This window comes from Lineus longissimus, chromosome 11 (genome assembly GCF_910592395.1).
Source record: "Lineus longissimus chromosome 11, tnLinLong1.2, whole genome shotgun sequence".
In the NCBI taxonomy this organism is placed as follows: Eukaryota; Metazoa; Nemertea; class Pilidiophora; order Heteronemertea; family Lineidae; genus Lineus; species Lineus longissimus.
In genome coordinates this window covers 1,483,937-1,498,723 of record NC_088318.1, presented here as the reverse complement: position 1 = coordinate 1,498,723, position 14,787 = coordinate 1,483,937, and the positions used below count along the sequence as shown (strand labels likewise).

The 14,787-nt window shown below is 41.0% G+C and overlaps 1 protein-coding gene across 1 annotated transcript; it reads right to left on the bottom strand.

Moving 5' to 3' along the window:
* Nucleotides 1–258: 258 nt before the first annotated feature.
* Nucleotides 259–14,743, bottom strand: LOC135495507 (ran-binding protein 9-like). The gene is made up of 11 exons (XM_064784226.1): nucleotides 14,545–14,743; nucleotides 10,999–11,110; nucleotides 8,492–8,544; nucleotides 7,088–7,278; nucleotides 6,337–6,438; nucleotides 5,649–5,731; nucleotides 5,237–5,349; nucleotides 4,398–4,961; nucleotides 4,075–4,229; nucleotides 3,665–3,776; nucleotides 259–3,517 (listed from the first exon to the last, which is right to left on the bottom strand). The coding sequence occupies exons 1-11, from the start codon at nucleotides 14,735–14,737 to the stop codon at nucleotides 3,387–3,389; spliced, it is 1,809 nt and encodes a 602-aa protein (XP_064640296.1). The 5' UTR covers nucleotides 14,738–14,743; the 3' UTR covers nucleotides 259–3,386.
* Between the last annotated feature and the right edge of the window lie 44 nt (nucleotides 14,744–14,787).

Here is a 14,787-nt window from a genome sequence, read left to right as displayed (position 1 = left end):
CAGGTTGATCAATGTCATTGAGAGCTGGATAGCACTGCTGACCAGCCATCCTACCCCACGTGTAGAAGCTGGACATGTTCCAATTGAGCTCCTTGAACAATCAAGATGACCTGGATGATGAATGTGATAAATGCTTGATAGCGCTGCTGATATATCGTCCTACATCATAGCCCTGTAGTTGCACTGAAGACAATACATGTCCATGAACTTATACAAGCTGTCACACCCAACACAATAGAGTAAGAACTGAAAGAGGAATCATTTCATTGCATTTTTAGTTTTATTATGAATCGTATGTTTTGGTACATTTACATCATTCATTGCTATAATAACCAGAATAACGAACCAATTTGACATATGATAGGAAATCAGGGTGCAAGATAAAAATCTACATTTTTGAATTGTGATATATATCATGGGTGGACTACCTAAGAATTTGGGCAATCATAACAATACCATTTGTAACTGTACTCAGCCTACTCTTTCCCCAGGTGATGCCATCATTCTCTGTCATCATAATCCTACTACCAAACCAACACAGCAATCAGGTACTGGGCATGATAGCAGCATGTCTTTACCACAGACTGCTCAATTACACCAAATACACACCGTTGAAAGGAAATGGACCCTTTTTAATTTTTGATTGTTTTCTGGAGGTCAACATGGTAAAATTTGCATCTTATCGCCTTTAAATGACATCACAAATCAAGTTGGTCTGATGATAATGAGAGGTTGTTTAAAGATCTGGTGGTGCCTTCACCTCCTTCCACATCAATATGTCCGACACCGTAACATGCTATAATCTGCCACTACCCTGGTACAAATGATAAAAAAGTCCTCAACTCTACACAAGTCAAATTTATCAGTGATTTCCCGACTACTTCCATCAAATTGAAATCGTATCGTGGTTTATTTTTACAAAAATAACCATAATTAGTGCAGAAATAATTTATCATTCATTTATATCAAAACCTTGGCGAGAAGAGAACATGCATAGCGATGGATGATGATCTATGTGCCAACTTACTGCCATCTCTCACTTTAATCTACAATAACACACGAGAAGCAGTTAACTTCAACATACACTTTCAGTTTCTTGCCCTCAACCAGTCCCTCCCAGATGGTTACAATAGGCACCATCACCTTCAACCTCTCAAGACTTGTGAAAACCCTTAGAGTAAGATGACCTCCTAGAGCCAAGGCCTACTGCAAGTCTGAACCAAGCTGAGATCCAGAAGAGGTTAACCAGACAGCTTGGATCTCGCCTTAAGATCCATAGGCTATGAGAGATCAACCATTAAGGATGTATACACACTAACAGCTATCATAAAGCCGGCAAGCCAAACACACTCACAGACCCCTAAAGTCACGATATCACCTGCCAACTTCATGACAAGGGAACTGTACTTAGGTCACATGACAATGCTCCTCAAGCTGACAAAGGCCCCAAATGATGTTTTGTAAATGTACTTAATGGTTGAACCCTACTACCCAAGCACAAGAGTGTGCCGAGCCAAAAATGGCATTTATTCCCAACCAAGACTGCAGCGAGCAGTGGTTCAATAGACTCTTTCATATTGACAATAAACCACTGCAACCTCATCACAACTACCACATCATAATCTGAATGAAATATGTACAAAAAAGACAGGATTTATAAAATTCTGAATAAACTTACAACAGCAATGGGTAGTTGTCCTGAGAATATACATCATACACTCATTACACAATATATGGAGACACACCTGGTACTTGCCACCAGATAACCTTCTACGCTTGGCACTATATAAGTATTTGAACTACTTTTGAACCAACTTACTCATTGATGTCTTCTGTACCTGGCTTTCAACTTTCGGTTAGAATTTACAATTTCCGAATGGATATGACGTAATTTGATCGCATTCAACTACACATCCATTGAACAGTGGCACTTATTTCGTCAATTGATGACCTTTTTTGGGCCGTGATCGGGGATTGTAAACTCGTTCCCAACTTTTAACTGCCATTTCTAAATCACAGATAGGACACCCACAGATGCAGTCCTGAGAATGAGGAACCAGCGTCAGGGTCTGCCCAGATGACTCTTTTGTTCCAATAGGTCTCCGACCGAAAAGGCAAGCCTCTGCTGCTTTTTCATCATCACATTTTCAACTGGCCTATTGCATTTTTCAAGACAATATCTCGCCACCTTTTTGCACTCCCTAACAGTAAAATCTGTTCACTGCATAACATCAGTATAAGCACCTGAAGCTGTGTGAACAACCACGCTCTAGTTGGCACAGAGGTTTTCACGATACGAAACTGATATCACTATTTAAACAGGGAAGTCTCACAATGTTACAATTTATCACTTCAGCAGCTGAGAACCCGCTTCAAACACTGTGGAGTACAAAACTGACCATCAAATCTCTATCCTTTTTACCTGAAGTTAAATTTCTTCTGAACCTTTTGTGGAGTGGGGGTGTCTATTTAACCAAAAAAAGTTACTAAAACCCAAAAATTTTAAACTTTTCGCATCTAAAGTTCCAATATGATATATTTCGAGAAGGTCATTTACAATTTTCTGCTGATACTAAATAAGGGTACCGTCAAGTCCATAGGAGGTTACTGCATACAACACTCTGAACAAACACATGTTGAATGTACAAGTGACATTGTATGATTATGAACTTGCAAAGTTACTCGCAACAGTCTTGTGGCTCCAAGGTGATTTTTGAACAGACCTTTCCACAGCTCTGCATACTGACTAATGTTCAAGCAGGCTTCAACAAGCCAGATATTGCTCCATAGAGAACCTATCCTGCACGACTTTCTCCAGAGCGTCCCATAATTTCATGATGACACAATATGCACCAATCAAAACAACTGCTGCAACAAAACAAGACCTCATATCCAGGTGACACATAATCACGCAGACAGTTCCAATTATGCGAAGAGTAATACCATTTCTCACGGTCGCCAGCCTGCCGAACCAGTATCCGACAGCTGACACCAGTGACCTTACCCAGGCTCAAGGTAAAAGTGGACAAACATACAGGCTATACTGCTTAACAGGACGATTCCCCTGTTCTATGCATTTGTTCAATGGGTTAACCAAAAACTAACAGTTTGGTGTGTCACATGAACTTTAGATGGCACACTTGTCAGACAAATGAACCCGAGTTGATAGCCCTGCTCCGCAATCTTAGGGAATATATAGACTGAACATTTGTCCACAGAAGATAAAACTTGTCAACAGTTGACTAGTCCCGGGATAACCTGGTTAACCCAATCAATTGGAATGTTCCGGATTCAAGGTACACCCCAGACAAGGCAAATCCTATCTTGTTGCAACGGCTGATGCGCTAATGGTGTAATAGTTACTGAGTTTCGGAAGAGACTGGAAGCTAGTGTAGATAGTCATTTATACTGGCGAAGGCACATGATCCAATGCCGGCTTTGGACATAAGCTTCATGCACTCGGTAGTCTGGCCGATTGCTAGTTCTAGAGGAGGTTGCTTGGGTAAACCATGCGATTCTGAAATTGAAATGGGAAACAGGTCAATTCGAGGCCATTATAATCGTCTTTTTATATAAGGTATGTTTCAAGTCTTTTGATAACTTATGAGTACCGGTAAGCCGTTCAGCGTATCTCAACTAGATCCTGGATTTTCATGTATCTTACCTAGTATGGCACTATTTAGAGCAGCGCATATTGGTTCTCTTTGGACTGGTTCTAACTGATTTCCTACAGGACTGCTCCATGGATCCGAGTAAGCCAGCAGACTAAATGCATCCTGCAATGGGAAGAAAGGAAGAGGCAAAATTGAAACCTTAGCATAGGACACAGAACTACAATCTTACAAACATTTAGTAATATACTGTGTCGGTGGGAGAAGAGGCACCCTTTTCCTGGTGCCCTTTAGCTGGCTTAAACCCTTTGACAGTCTATAGGAATCCAGGGAGAACTAGTGAACAGTTATAGTTCTCAGTGCTTAAATTCCATAAATTCACATGGTTCTTCCACATGGACTTAAAGAAAATAAGATTATCCTCAGACAGAAAAGTTTAGAGAAGAAACCATATTTTCTTTACCTGTAGAGCTTTTTTATTGGCCTCGTTTTTGCCGTACTCTCTTCTCAGCTGTACGCTCATGGCCTGGAGTTCACGGCCATACTGCAGCATCCTCTCTATAGCGGCCTGGGATCCACCGCACAGCTGACGCTTGGACAAGGTTGACTGCTCCACTTCTGAAATATGGCGGGCAGTAACAAGTCAGACAAACCTCGAATTCAGAGAAAAGCTTGTTAAACATTCAAACATCCACCTCTCTTAGGCTAATAACTCACCAATGGCACCCAACTGTAGTCAGACACAACAACAAACTCTTGATACGAATGCTTAGAAATTGTACTTACCCATGTCACATTCCTCATCCATGAGGAGACTACTCCCGTTCATGATTCCATTGGTACTATTACTAGACGATGTGCCATTACTAACCACCCTTTCATCCTCCATCTCCACATCACTATCCGTCAGCCGTGAACTAGACTCGCCATTTAGCGCCACATTTGCTGCATTCATCTCAGACTCTGATATAGTTTGCAAGTCATTCTGTTGTGAATTACTACTGTTACTGCTATTGTTTGTGTGCTGTCCTTTAGTTGTGATAATCCTGTTTGGGCTAGAGTTGCCCGATAACGTCCCACTAGCAGTAGATCGGTGTGTATGAAGGTGAGTGTGGTGAACAGGACTCATGCTAGGACTTGATTTGTTACTCCCGCTGCCATGACGCGAGCGAGGACTGCGTATAGCTGCCCCACGCACCTCGCTATCCGTCCCATTGACCATTTCGATAAATTGTCTACATTTGAGCATGAATAGGAGATTTGCATTACGTTCTAATAGTCCTGGGTATAGTTGTTGTGTAGTGTCTATTGCCTCTCCCATTCGCCCTCCTAATACTAGTCGCTGGATTCCTGAAATAGAGTATGGGTATATGAAACTTATAGAACTTGAGATATATCAATCCTGGACAATATTTCTAGAAACATCAACTATGCATTTTTTCAACTTCAGCGCCATTTCAGCCGTGATGCTCTGATCTGTTGTGCAGTTTGTTCAAACGTTGGAGAGTAGTTCATGTCATAACGATGATGAGGACAGTGTAATTGAATTCAAATTTAATGAAGACAGGGCCCCTAGTTGGTCAGATCATGATTATTCTGGTCTCTTTTGCCCGATTCCAACTCACTTTGTCTGTTTTTGATGGAAGCCAGTTCCTCTTGGAAAGCTTGTCCAGTGCTGCGAGCGAAGGACTCCGCTGTGGCACAGTAACCATGGTGGACCAGATATGTGGAGACAATTCTGAAAGAAACATACCGGCTATGATATCAAAACATATCCTCATAGTGAAAATGTGAGAAGGAAATGGCCAACACTGCATCACAACTGACCATGTGGTGATATAGAAGTCTCACGCATTCCAACTTGAAATCAATACCTCTTGTTTTGTAGAGAAAGGAGAGGGTAACTAAGCAAATAGACCCCCTTTTTCAGGTTGTGACATATTCAGGTAATGCTGTCTTTAGTTGAGATGACTTAAGCCTGGGGTGGCTCATTTTTGCAAAGCCTGATTATGATTGCAGCAGTTTTCTTCCACTTACTTCTGTAGTGCTGTTTGCCATTCTCCTTTGATATCACTAACAGGGAACCTGTCGATTGTGGTGTGAGTTTTCATGTGCCATTCCTGAAACAAAGAAAGATCACAGCAGTAAGTAAGCTTTTAGATCATCACATGTACCAGATGGGGCAGTTTTGATCGCTACCAAGTGGAGCATCACATCTTTTTTCAGCCTTGTATAACATAGTAACTAGACTGCCCCAATTATCTTCCACTGTAATCAAACAAACATTGCGACATTAGCCGCACTTACACCACCTGAAAATGGACCACCAATCTTGGTTCGGGAACCAATGCCGCACCATCGAAAATCCACCAAGCGCTTACACCAGCGCTGCAGCTAGTTATAAAATCCGGCTACAGATGGCGCGCAAACAATAAATTGCATGCGCAGAAAGCGCCATTTCGAAAGCGCCGCCTGGAGCCGAACCATCTAACTAGCTAATTGCCGAACCATTTGCGCGTACACCACGACAAAGCCGAGCTTTTAACAAGCCGGGCGAATTTGGACCATCAAGCTTGGTGGGACAAATTCGCTCGGCAATTTGTATCGGCAATGGATTGCCGAACCAATTTGTCGCGGCAATGTGGTGGTGTAAGTGCAATTGGTCCACCAATATTTCGTGGTGTAAGCGCAGCTATAGTAAATAGTGTGATGCAAAACGACCTACCTTCATATAGTCTTCTATGTCAAACACAAATGGATGTTGACCAAAGTTTGCTTCGACCACTTCTCCTGGTGTCTGAAGGCCTACAGTGGGGTAGAGATTAGGCTGAAAGGACAAAAAGCATCATAAATAGAGCAATCTTCAGATGGGGACTTAAGTCATGAGCTGAGAGGGCCAACTAATGGTCTCCAGGTGGCCAGTAAGAGCTTGGAGGGCACTGGGCTTGGCTTGATTGAGTGATGATATGATTTCTTGTACAAGAGTGAATAGTGCTCATGTATGGTTAGGTAATAGAGCTACCTATAGGTCACCCTGTGAAACTTCATCTGACCACATTCATAGCTCCTGCCAATAATCTCCCTTAGTGGAGAACAACAGGCAGAGGACAGCACATTTAACAGTATTGATTCATGGACAGCAGCATGAACACCCCACTTCAGCTAAGATTTGGCAGTATCAGAAAACATGATCATTATTTACACGATTACTCATAACAATCACCATTGATTCAATCTAATGACTAAATCCTGTTGGCTTGTGTTCAATTCCTTGGTTACTCTGGATACACTGGGGATAGAGCCAAACATTGATCATGTCCATAGTTATTACTCAGTTATTTTCTGTAACAGTTACGAAGGTTAGATGAAAGCTAAGTAGTTGCTCTCTAACACTCCAGGATAACTAAGGCATGAAGAAGCACTTTGAGGAAGGATCCATCAACTGAGAAATCAAACAGAATGTTCACCTTACTTACTGGTAGATCTAAGAATGCTATACCGAGGTTGACACCATTCTTTGTGTAGAAACATGTATTTTCGATGAGATTAACACAGCAGCCGATCACATCTCCGGTGGTGAATGTCGGACCGTATGGTTGGCCAGTCCCAGATGAACAGAACGAGTGGCCATCATCACCGTGGTAACCATATGAATGTTTATCCCAACCTAGGTACAATCAAACAAGACATTAACAAGCTACTTCTAAATCGTAAATGACGAAACAATGCACAGGCCAGAGAAACATCAGTGTGCTCTGAATCTTTATCTTACTAAAGACAGAAATCTATCTTTTTTTTTAGTTCTGTGGAAAATCAATGCGAATTGCCACACATAAGCCAGCAGCAGCGGTTCAAGTCTGGAAGCAGTCTTCACAGGGGAGGGTCACTGGTTTTTTGCAGTAAAGCTTGAGGAGTAACATTCAACATTGCATTGACAATTTAGGGCCTGAACATTTCAAACCTCTGTGGGCTCGACCCTGACCTGATAGACAGCGAAATTTCAATGTGCTCAGGCCATTTATTAACATACTTAACAGATGTATGGCGTCGAGGTAAACACAAACTTCAGACCTGGCCAGTCAAAACCCAGATTATTTCCAATAGCTTTACATACACTGTGAACAAACAGGCACTTAATAACCCTAATCAAATCACATAGTTCACAGGAACGGTTTGCTAATCAAATCAAATAGAATTACAATAACATATAAATGTAAGATGTCTATAGATCATGGCATCACTTATGATCACTGTGAGGCCTACGCCTGACATTTTCAAAATTGAATTGCATTTTGAATATGAAATTACGTAAATACACACTGAATATTACAACATTGCTGTTGTGAACACAGCCAGATATACTGTGTAGATGCTTTTTAGCCGGTTTTGGTGATAAATGACCTCTTTTAATCAAGAACCAAGCCGATTAATTTTCTAAGATCAAGCAAGGTGGACCATTAGCTTACATCATAAATCGCGTATATATTGGGTGGGGCTACGAGACCAGCTCCTCCCAACGTAGCACATAACGCTAATCACTTCTCTGTAGCATTTTATCATGATTTCCCCAATGGAAAAAATTGATTTCTACTGCAGCGATTATATCAAGCTGACAAACCATGCAGAAATAACAAGATTTTTTATGGGCGATCAGTGAAAAACTGTATTTATATCAACAATATCAGAGGTTTTAATGAAGTCGCCTGTGGGTATACTGACACTGGATCTAAAGTCAAGGTGTCCGGGCTCTCAAGGTTTGGCGCAAAGAGAACATGAGCTGAATCTTACAACAGACAGTACAATCTCATCTGTTTAGGCTAGCCCCGACTTGCCACGTTTCTGAATTTGTTCACGGTCGGTGAGGACTTCTGTATACTCACCTGGTAATCTGTTCATGTTGACACCCTGAGCTGAGAGACCAATACCCATGTATCTAGAAAGAAAGAACAAACAATATCTCAGTCAGACTCAAATGCCAAGCAAGCTAGGTCCTGAAGTATTAGTGAAGGAACACTCCTAAGGACAGCTTGGGTGCGGCCTTGAGGAGGCTCACATCAGGTGATGAACTTGACTGATATCTTGATCAGAAACTCGAGCCCAAGCCGCATGTTTCTCCTGGCAGGGCCACAAAACTATTGTTGTTGCTGTTTACATCCTGGCTCACCTACAATCAGACGCAGTGTTCTATACACAGAAACCGTGATACTTTACCAGCTACCTGGGATTCTTTGGGATAGCAAGATTCAGGACAAGCACATTTGATACATGTTTATCAATTTGTGAATGTTAACACTTTTTGGGTCAAGATGAAGATTAGCTGCAGACAACAGACTCCCTGCATACATTCAGTGTATCATATCGCCTCTAAGCATTATGCAAACCATCCCTTCACACTACAGAAGCTGTCCTGATGGCCATGACCAGGACGATGATAACCTGCTCTTTATCCCTGCTTGAATTGACAAAACCTCTCACAAAGGACATAAATCTCTGGCAACACTTTATGACTTTCCAGGAAAGCTATCAGCTGATGATGGTGACATCATACGGATGCACACTGTCACTAAGAATGGTAAAGTCAACAATCTCTGTTTCAAGGAGCAGGACCATATAAACTGGTCTACATCATGGAACATTAGCAGCAGTAAACAACTACCAAATTACTGCAGGTCCATTGACCAGGCCATTCAGGCATTTGTGATTAAAATGGTTCTCAAAGTAAGCTTTTTTATTGGGCTTATCAACCAGCTCTAACACTAGGCCTACCCAAACCAAAGCTTTTCCTTTCCTTCTCAGTGTTTTTATTCAAAAACAACGTCACACAAATACTCGTTCATAATCCAATGTTTTGCTGGGGAACTAATACCCTGAACCATGTATTGATCGAGTACATGCAGACGCACAACAACAATGTTACATTACTGCGTACTTGATAGAATGTACATGATGAATGGGTACATGCTCACTACTGTATGCCAAGGTCAATACAGGAGGATGCACCAGCTTCGGGGCCTATACCGATTAGGCCAGACTGATGGTTGTATTTACGTTTTTACTCAATATATTATAATTGCCATGGAAGTATTCAATGGCAAAGGATGAGATGTTTTGAAGTAGGCTTGAAGAAGGGACTGACTGAGAGCCCAAAATTATCTGCATGAAATGCAAATTATAGGTGAACCTGTCAGGTAGCACAATATTTGCAACTATTTGCAATAGACATCAGGCAAGCTGCAAATATCATCAATACTGATCATACTGAATATCTTGTAGCAATCAGCAACGTATCCAAGGCTCCTGAAAACTGAACGTGATATTTTATACCTAATAACACTGAGCATGATAATAGTAATACCTCCTCCAGATTCAAATCTAGGCATCAGCTCTGAGCAAGAAACTTGTGCATGCTCATTGTAGCACAGCAAACAGAAACTTGAAATAAAATCTGATGGTAAAACATAGACAGCAATCAAATTGTGCAAAGATCAATCTTCAATTTGCAATCTGAATAATTTCCTTCCTGGGCATCCACCGGCCGAGGTCACTTCAGTTCGGTACCTATCACAGTCACATGCAAGGGGAGGATCTTTTGAATGACTTCTACACTTCGGTCAGGTGCTTCAGTTTCAGTACGTCAACAAAATTTATTATTTTGAAATACACATTCAGAGCAGCTCACCACTTCAAACTTATCAATTATAAATAGAATGGACACGGTGGGAAAAACGTATGCATTTTTTTGCTAACCTTTGGGAAAATTCCTGATGTGATCCACCAGCCCAGGCTGTATCACCCAGGCTGGCAATACACACATCCTTGGCTAACAACTAACACTTATATCAGACTCAGAACAATGTAAGAGCAGACAAGTTGTTGGAAAGATAACTTCTGAATATCACCTTTTGGCACTGCCAGGTGAACAGTAACCTTATTCTCAATCATGGTGGTTGCTTGGGATTCTTCTTCGATTCCCGCAAACGCCATGGGATACCATCAGCAATGCTGTTTTCAAACCCATCAACAAGTACATTAGTTGAAGAAGTATGTTCTAGCAATGCTGGAGACTTAAACTTACACCTTCAAATAGTCGAAATAACAGCAGTAAGAAGTATTATGATGATAACTTGCCTGAAATAACTTGCAGGTTCAAATGAACCTGGAGCTAGCTTACATGGCACGATAACCCAATTCATTCAAATAACTGAAGTGAGAATATACTTGTTCTTTTCAGGCCTTGATTGAAATTCATCTCAAAATGCTGTGTACAGCAATTTTGCCATCATAAACAGTCCCCTCTAGGTGTTTGGTTTCGTCTCATTTTTAATCAGGAAAACAACTGTATTATAAAACTAATAGTAAATTGAATCAGAATGATTACCGTACTCACCCATCTCGTCCTTTGCTGATGATTTTGACCTCAAAATAATAAATGCCGCATGATGCTGGTATGGGGTGAGAGGCACGCACGCTTGCTGCATCTTTGTGGTTCTTGCCAACCCCTGAAATGAAAAACATCGCAAAATAAACATTGGTCATGGAAATAAAACCGACACAGCACTGTTATTGAACTGCTTTACAATGGAACTGAATGAGAAATAGAATCGACCCAGTCAGAGCATTTGCTGAACTGTGGATCTCCCCTCATTCAATGCTAAGTTTTCCAGCAAAGGGTTAATGATTATCTCCATTCCTTGTATGTGAGCTCCTGGTAGAGAAACCTTAGTGACAGTTTCCATAGGAACGAGGTGGTGCTGACACATATAGCTCAGCTTTTCAATGGGCTTTGATCTGATCACCAGCAAATTGGGCAATTCTTGATGCCGATTGATGGCGCAGTTTATCAAGTGGTGAATGAAGGGCACTGGTTCTGTAGATTTCATGTCAAGGTGCTCCGAATGAAGCACATATCATACATGTAGCATCTGCAATAGCACCATCTGCACCTAACAGCTTTCATCATTACAGGACTGCAACCAGTAACACCAAGATCATGACTCTAACCGGTAAACCCTTCATAGTAGGAATTCACAGATACCCCTCCCCCCGCCCCCCACACACACGCACACACACACACTAGGAGTAGGAAAACTAACTGACGTCACTGACAAAACGTTGCTCCGTAGATGAGACGTTGCCATTGACTGATGACATTACACTACAGTGCATCACTCAGCAGGACTCAGAAAGGGTTAATTTTTCATCTGGTTTCATGGGGATCAATATTTCAATACAAACTGTAACACTCTGCCAGCCACAGTCAGCATGCTCTACACACTCCATACAACTCAGCCAATAATGTAATGTTATGAATGACAAGAATGGTTAACCCCTTGAGGGCCAGTGGGAAACAAGGTGGAGAGCATTGCATTATCATGGGTAAAGAGTGAATTTTGCCAATATTTCTTAAGAATTTGATAACCTTTCAATGAAAACCTCCAAGACAGTTGGTAAATAAGAAATATAGAGCTAAAGGAAACACACAACGCAACGCAAGTAAAATCACAAGTCATCATGAAAGAGGTCAGACATTCATCACACTATTCAAGCAAGACACCTGATAATTTTTTTATGATAACGATTGACATAGCTTTTTAAATTTTACCTCATCAAATAAGTCGATCAATGAATAATTCATTCATGTCTAAAATGTAAACTCAATTCCACAAACAACACTGTTTTGATGATATTTGAATAGTTCAACAGCTGTGACACTGCTGTACCTCTCATGATTGTATACCAAGCCCATACACTCATATTCAACTTCAATCAATGTCCAAACCCATCCTGCAGAATCCAAAATAAACAGCTGTAGAATTTAAGTCTAGCCTAAGACTTCAAAGTACATGTACAATACTTATTCAACATGCTTTTTTGAAAGGGATTTAGAGGTGTGTCTATGCATCCACAATGACTTGAATAAGAGCCACAGCAACAGTCATGAATGATGAGTACTAGGTCAAGGCAGGTTGTACATACCAAACATCATTCATCAGGGACATTACAAAGGAGCAAGGTTCTTATGAATCAATGAGAGAATTGGCCATGGGGTTGACTGGAATATCTTCCCATCTCCAAAACATTGTGTGTTTACATTATATATATTATATACATGTGGGGGCTATATCATTATGTAATAGGTAACGGATTATTAAGTCACAACATTAACATTCACATGCTGCCAATGAATTGTCAATTGTGCAACATGCATAAGCCTGCTTGGTATGTAATGCTCGATCATAAACATGTTCATATAATCCACAATTAACGCAAGCATGTTTAGTTATTGTTACATAACATTATTTTTAATGGTGATGTCCCACACATAACATGCCTGATTGCCCACTTGAGAATTCAGAGCAACTTTTACCACTAGAGGTGCAGACATCTTGATCAGCCATAGGGAGGCATTGTTGTAAAATCAATGTATATTCCTTTAGCAAAGGCTGGAAAATCTTATTAATAGGTCAACTAAACGATATACATGTACAGAACATAAACTTCTGTCTTCACCAGCTGGGGGAGATATAAACTTCTGTCTTCACCAGCTGGGGGAGATGACCTTTTCTTTTTCAAGAGCTTGAATATGTATCATTCTACAATAATAAAATTCATATCTGACTATTAAATGGGGCTATTGGGCCAATGAATACAAATTCAGTCTGCTAACAGCTGCAATGAAAACAGTGATGACTCAGCTAAACAAACCCAATTTAGATTTGGACCGTATTGTATCCATCAGAATGTTTCAAAGGTTGGTGTCCAACAAAGACAGGTCATCAACGAGTGTTTCACAGTGGGATAGGCATTGAGTGCTTACTTTACACTGTCAAGCAATGGTGCACCCTGCTTTATTATAGGCTTGGGTCACAGACACTGGCTCAGGTATTCTATCTGGTTATCATTGTTAGTTTATCAACATAATTTGAAGGCTATACTAAAGCAAGATTCAGACAGCAAACAGTGAAAAAGAATACTTTTTTTTGTTAAAAACATACATGTAACTTGACAGGGTTCGATTTTCCCACTTGAATTATCAGACGGACCAGCTTGCTTACTTCAGTAAAGTAGTTGCCAGGTGGACAATAGAAATTCATTAGTTAACCTATTACAGGGCTACTGTCTTATCTGTAATACTTACATTGACCACAATGGAAAGTTGGCCAGCACCTTGTAAACATCGTGATCATCCCGGCCCGCGTGTACGGGGTATTCATGTGCATTAATTTGTTGTTATAACGCAGCCACTGACCAATTTATCTAATGCGGTCTATAGGCCCTTTGCAAGATATGCCAGTACCACCCTACCGGTCGGACCAACAAACCATCTTTACAATAGATCTTCACAGTTAAAGGCTCAAGGGGCATTGTCGTCTGGCATGGCGTCATTGACCGTGAAGATCTATTGTATAAAAGATGGTTTGTTGGTCCGACCTCGGCCTTCAACATCGGCCTTCAACATCGGCCAAAAGCCAACCAACGTCAAAGACAAAGTAAATGAAGTCTCTGAACTGAAGTCAAGATCGAAGATGAAGCCAGTGTAGATCCAAGCACTTGATTGTGAACAACGTTTACGAAGATGTCACGCCACATCACAGTAATGTAAAAATGCATGGTGATGTGACGATGGCCAACACTACGTTACGTAAACGGTGCTCCCAATCAAGTGCATGGATCTATAGCCTATAGGGGCCAATAGGGCTAGGCCTCCTGGATGAAAACCATCAACAAAAATAACAAAGAAATGAGAGCGAATAGGGCTATATTCAAAATCAACGAACGGGAATACTTTGGCTAATCTTCAGTTCGAGACATAAAGCTGGTGAAGACAATAATATCGATCAATGAAAAGTGATTTTACGTTCACAAAAAGGGAAAAATCGCACCAAAACATTGCGTCGATGACGAAATCGAAAAAGTGGAGAAAAACACAAACCTTTGTAGTGAACTCTCAGATTGTTTTGTGACAGTCCGATGTAGTTGAATTTGTCCTTTGGACTCCAAGACTTGGGTAGTGGTGTCTCCTCTTCATTTACAGCAGGATAGATGCGTTTTAAACGATCCGAAAATGCCTGTTGAAGAGGATTTTGCATCTCGTTCGACGAAGTTCCAGCAGAAGTAGTCGCCATTTTTGTTCATTACTCTTCAATAACCCGGATGAACAAGATTTTCTGTAAGA

Bases quoted from the DNA above. Each gene is read 5' to 3' on its own strand.
- LOC135495507 (XM_064784226.1), bottom strand. From the start codon at position 14,737: ATGGCGACTACTTCTGCTGGAACTTCGTCGAACGAGATGCAAAATCCT. The intron at 11,111-14,544 runs GTTTGTGTTTTT...TTTTCATTTCAG, and splicing joins TCTGAGAGTTCACTACAAAG to GGGTTGGCAAGAACCACAAA. The intron at 5,732-6,336 runs GTAGGTCGTTTT...TCTTTGTTTCAG, and splicing joins ACATAGAAGACTATATGAAG to GAATGGCACATGAAAACTCA.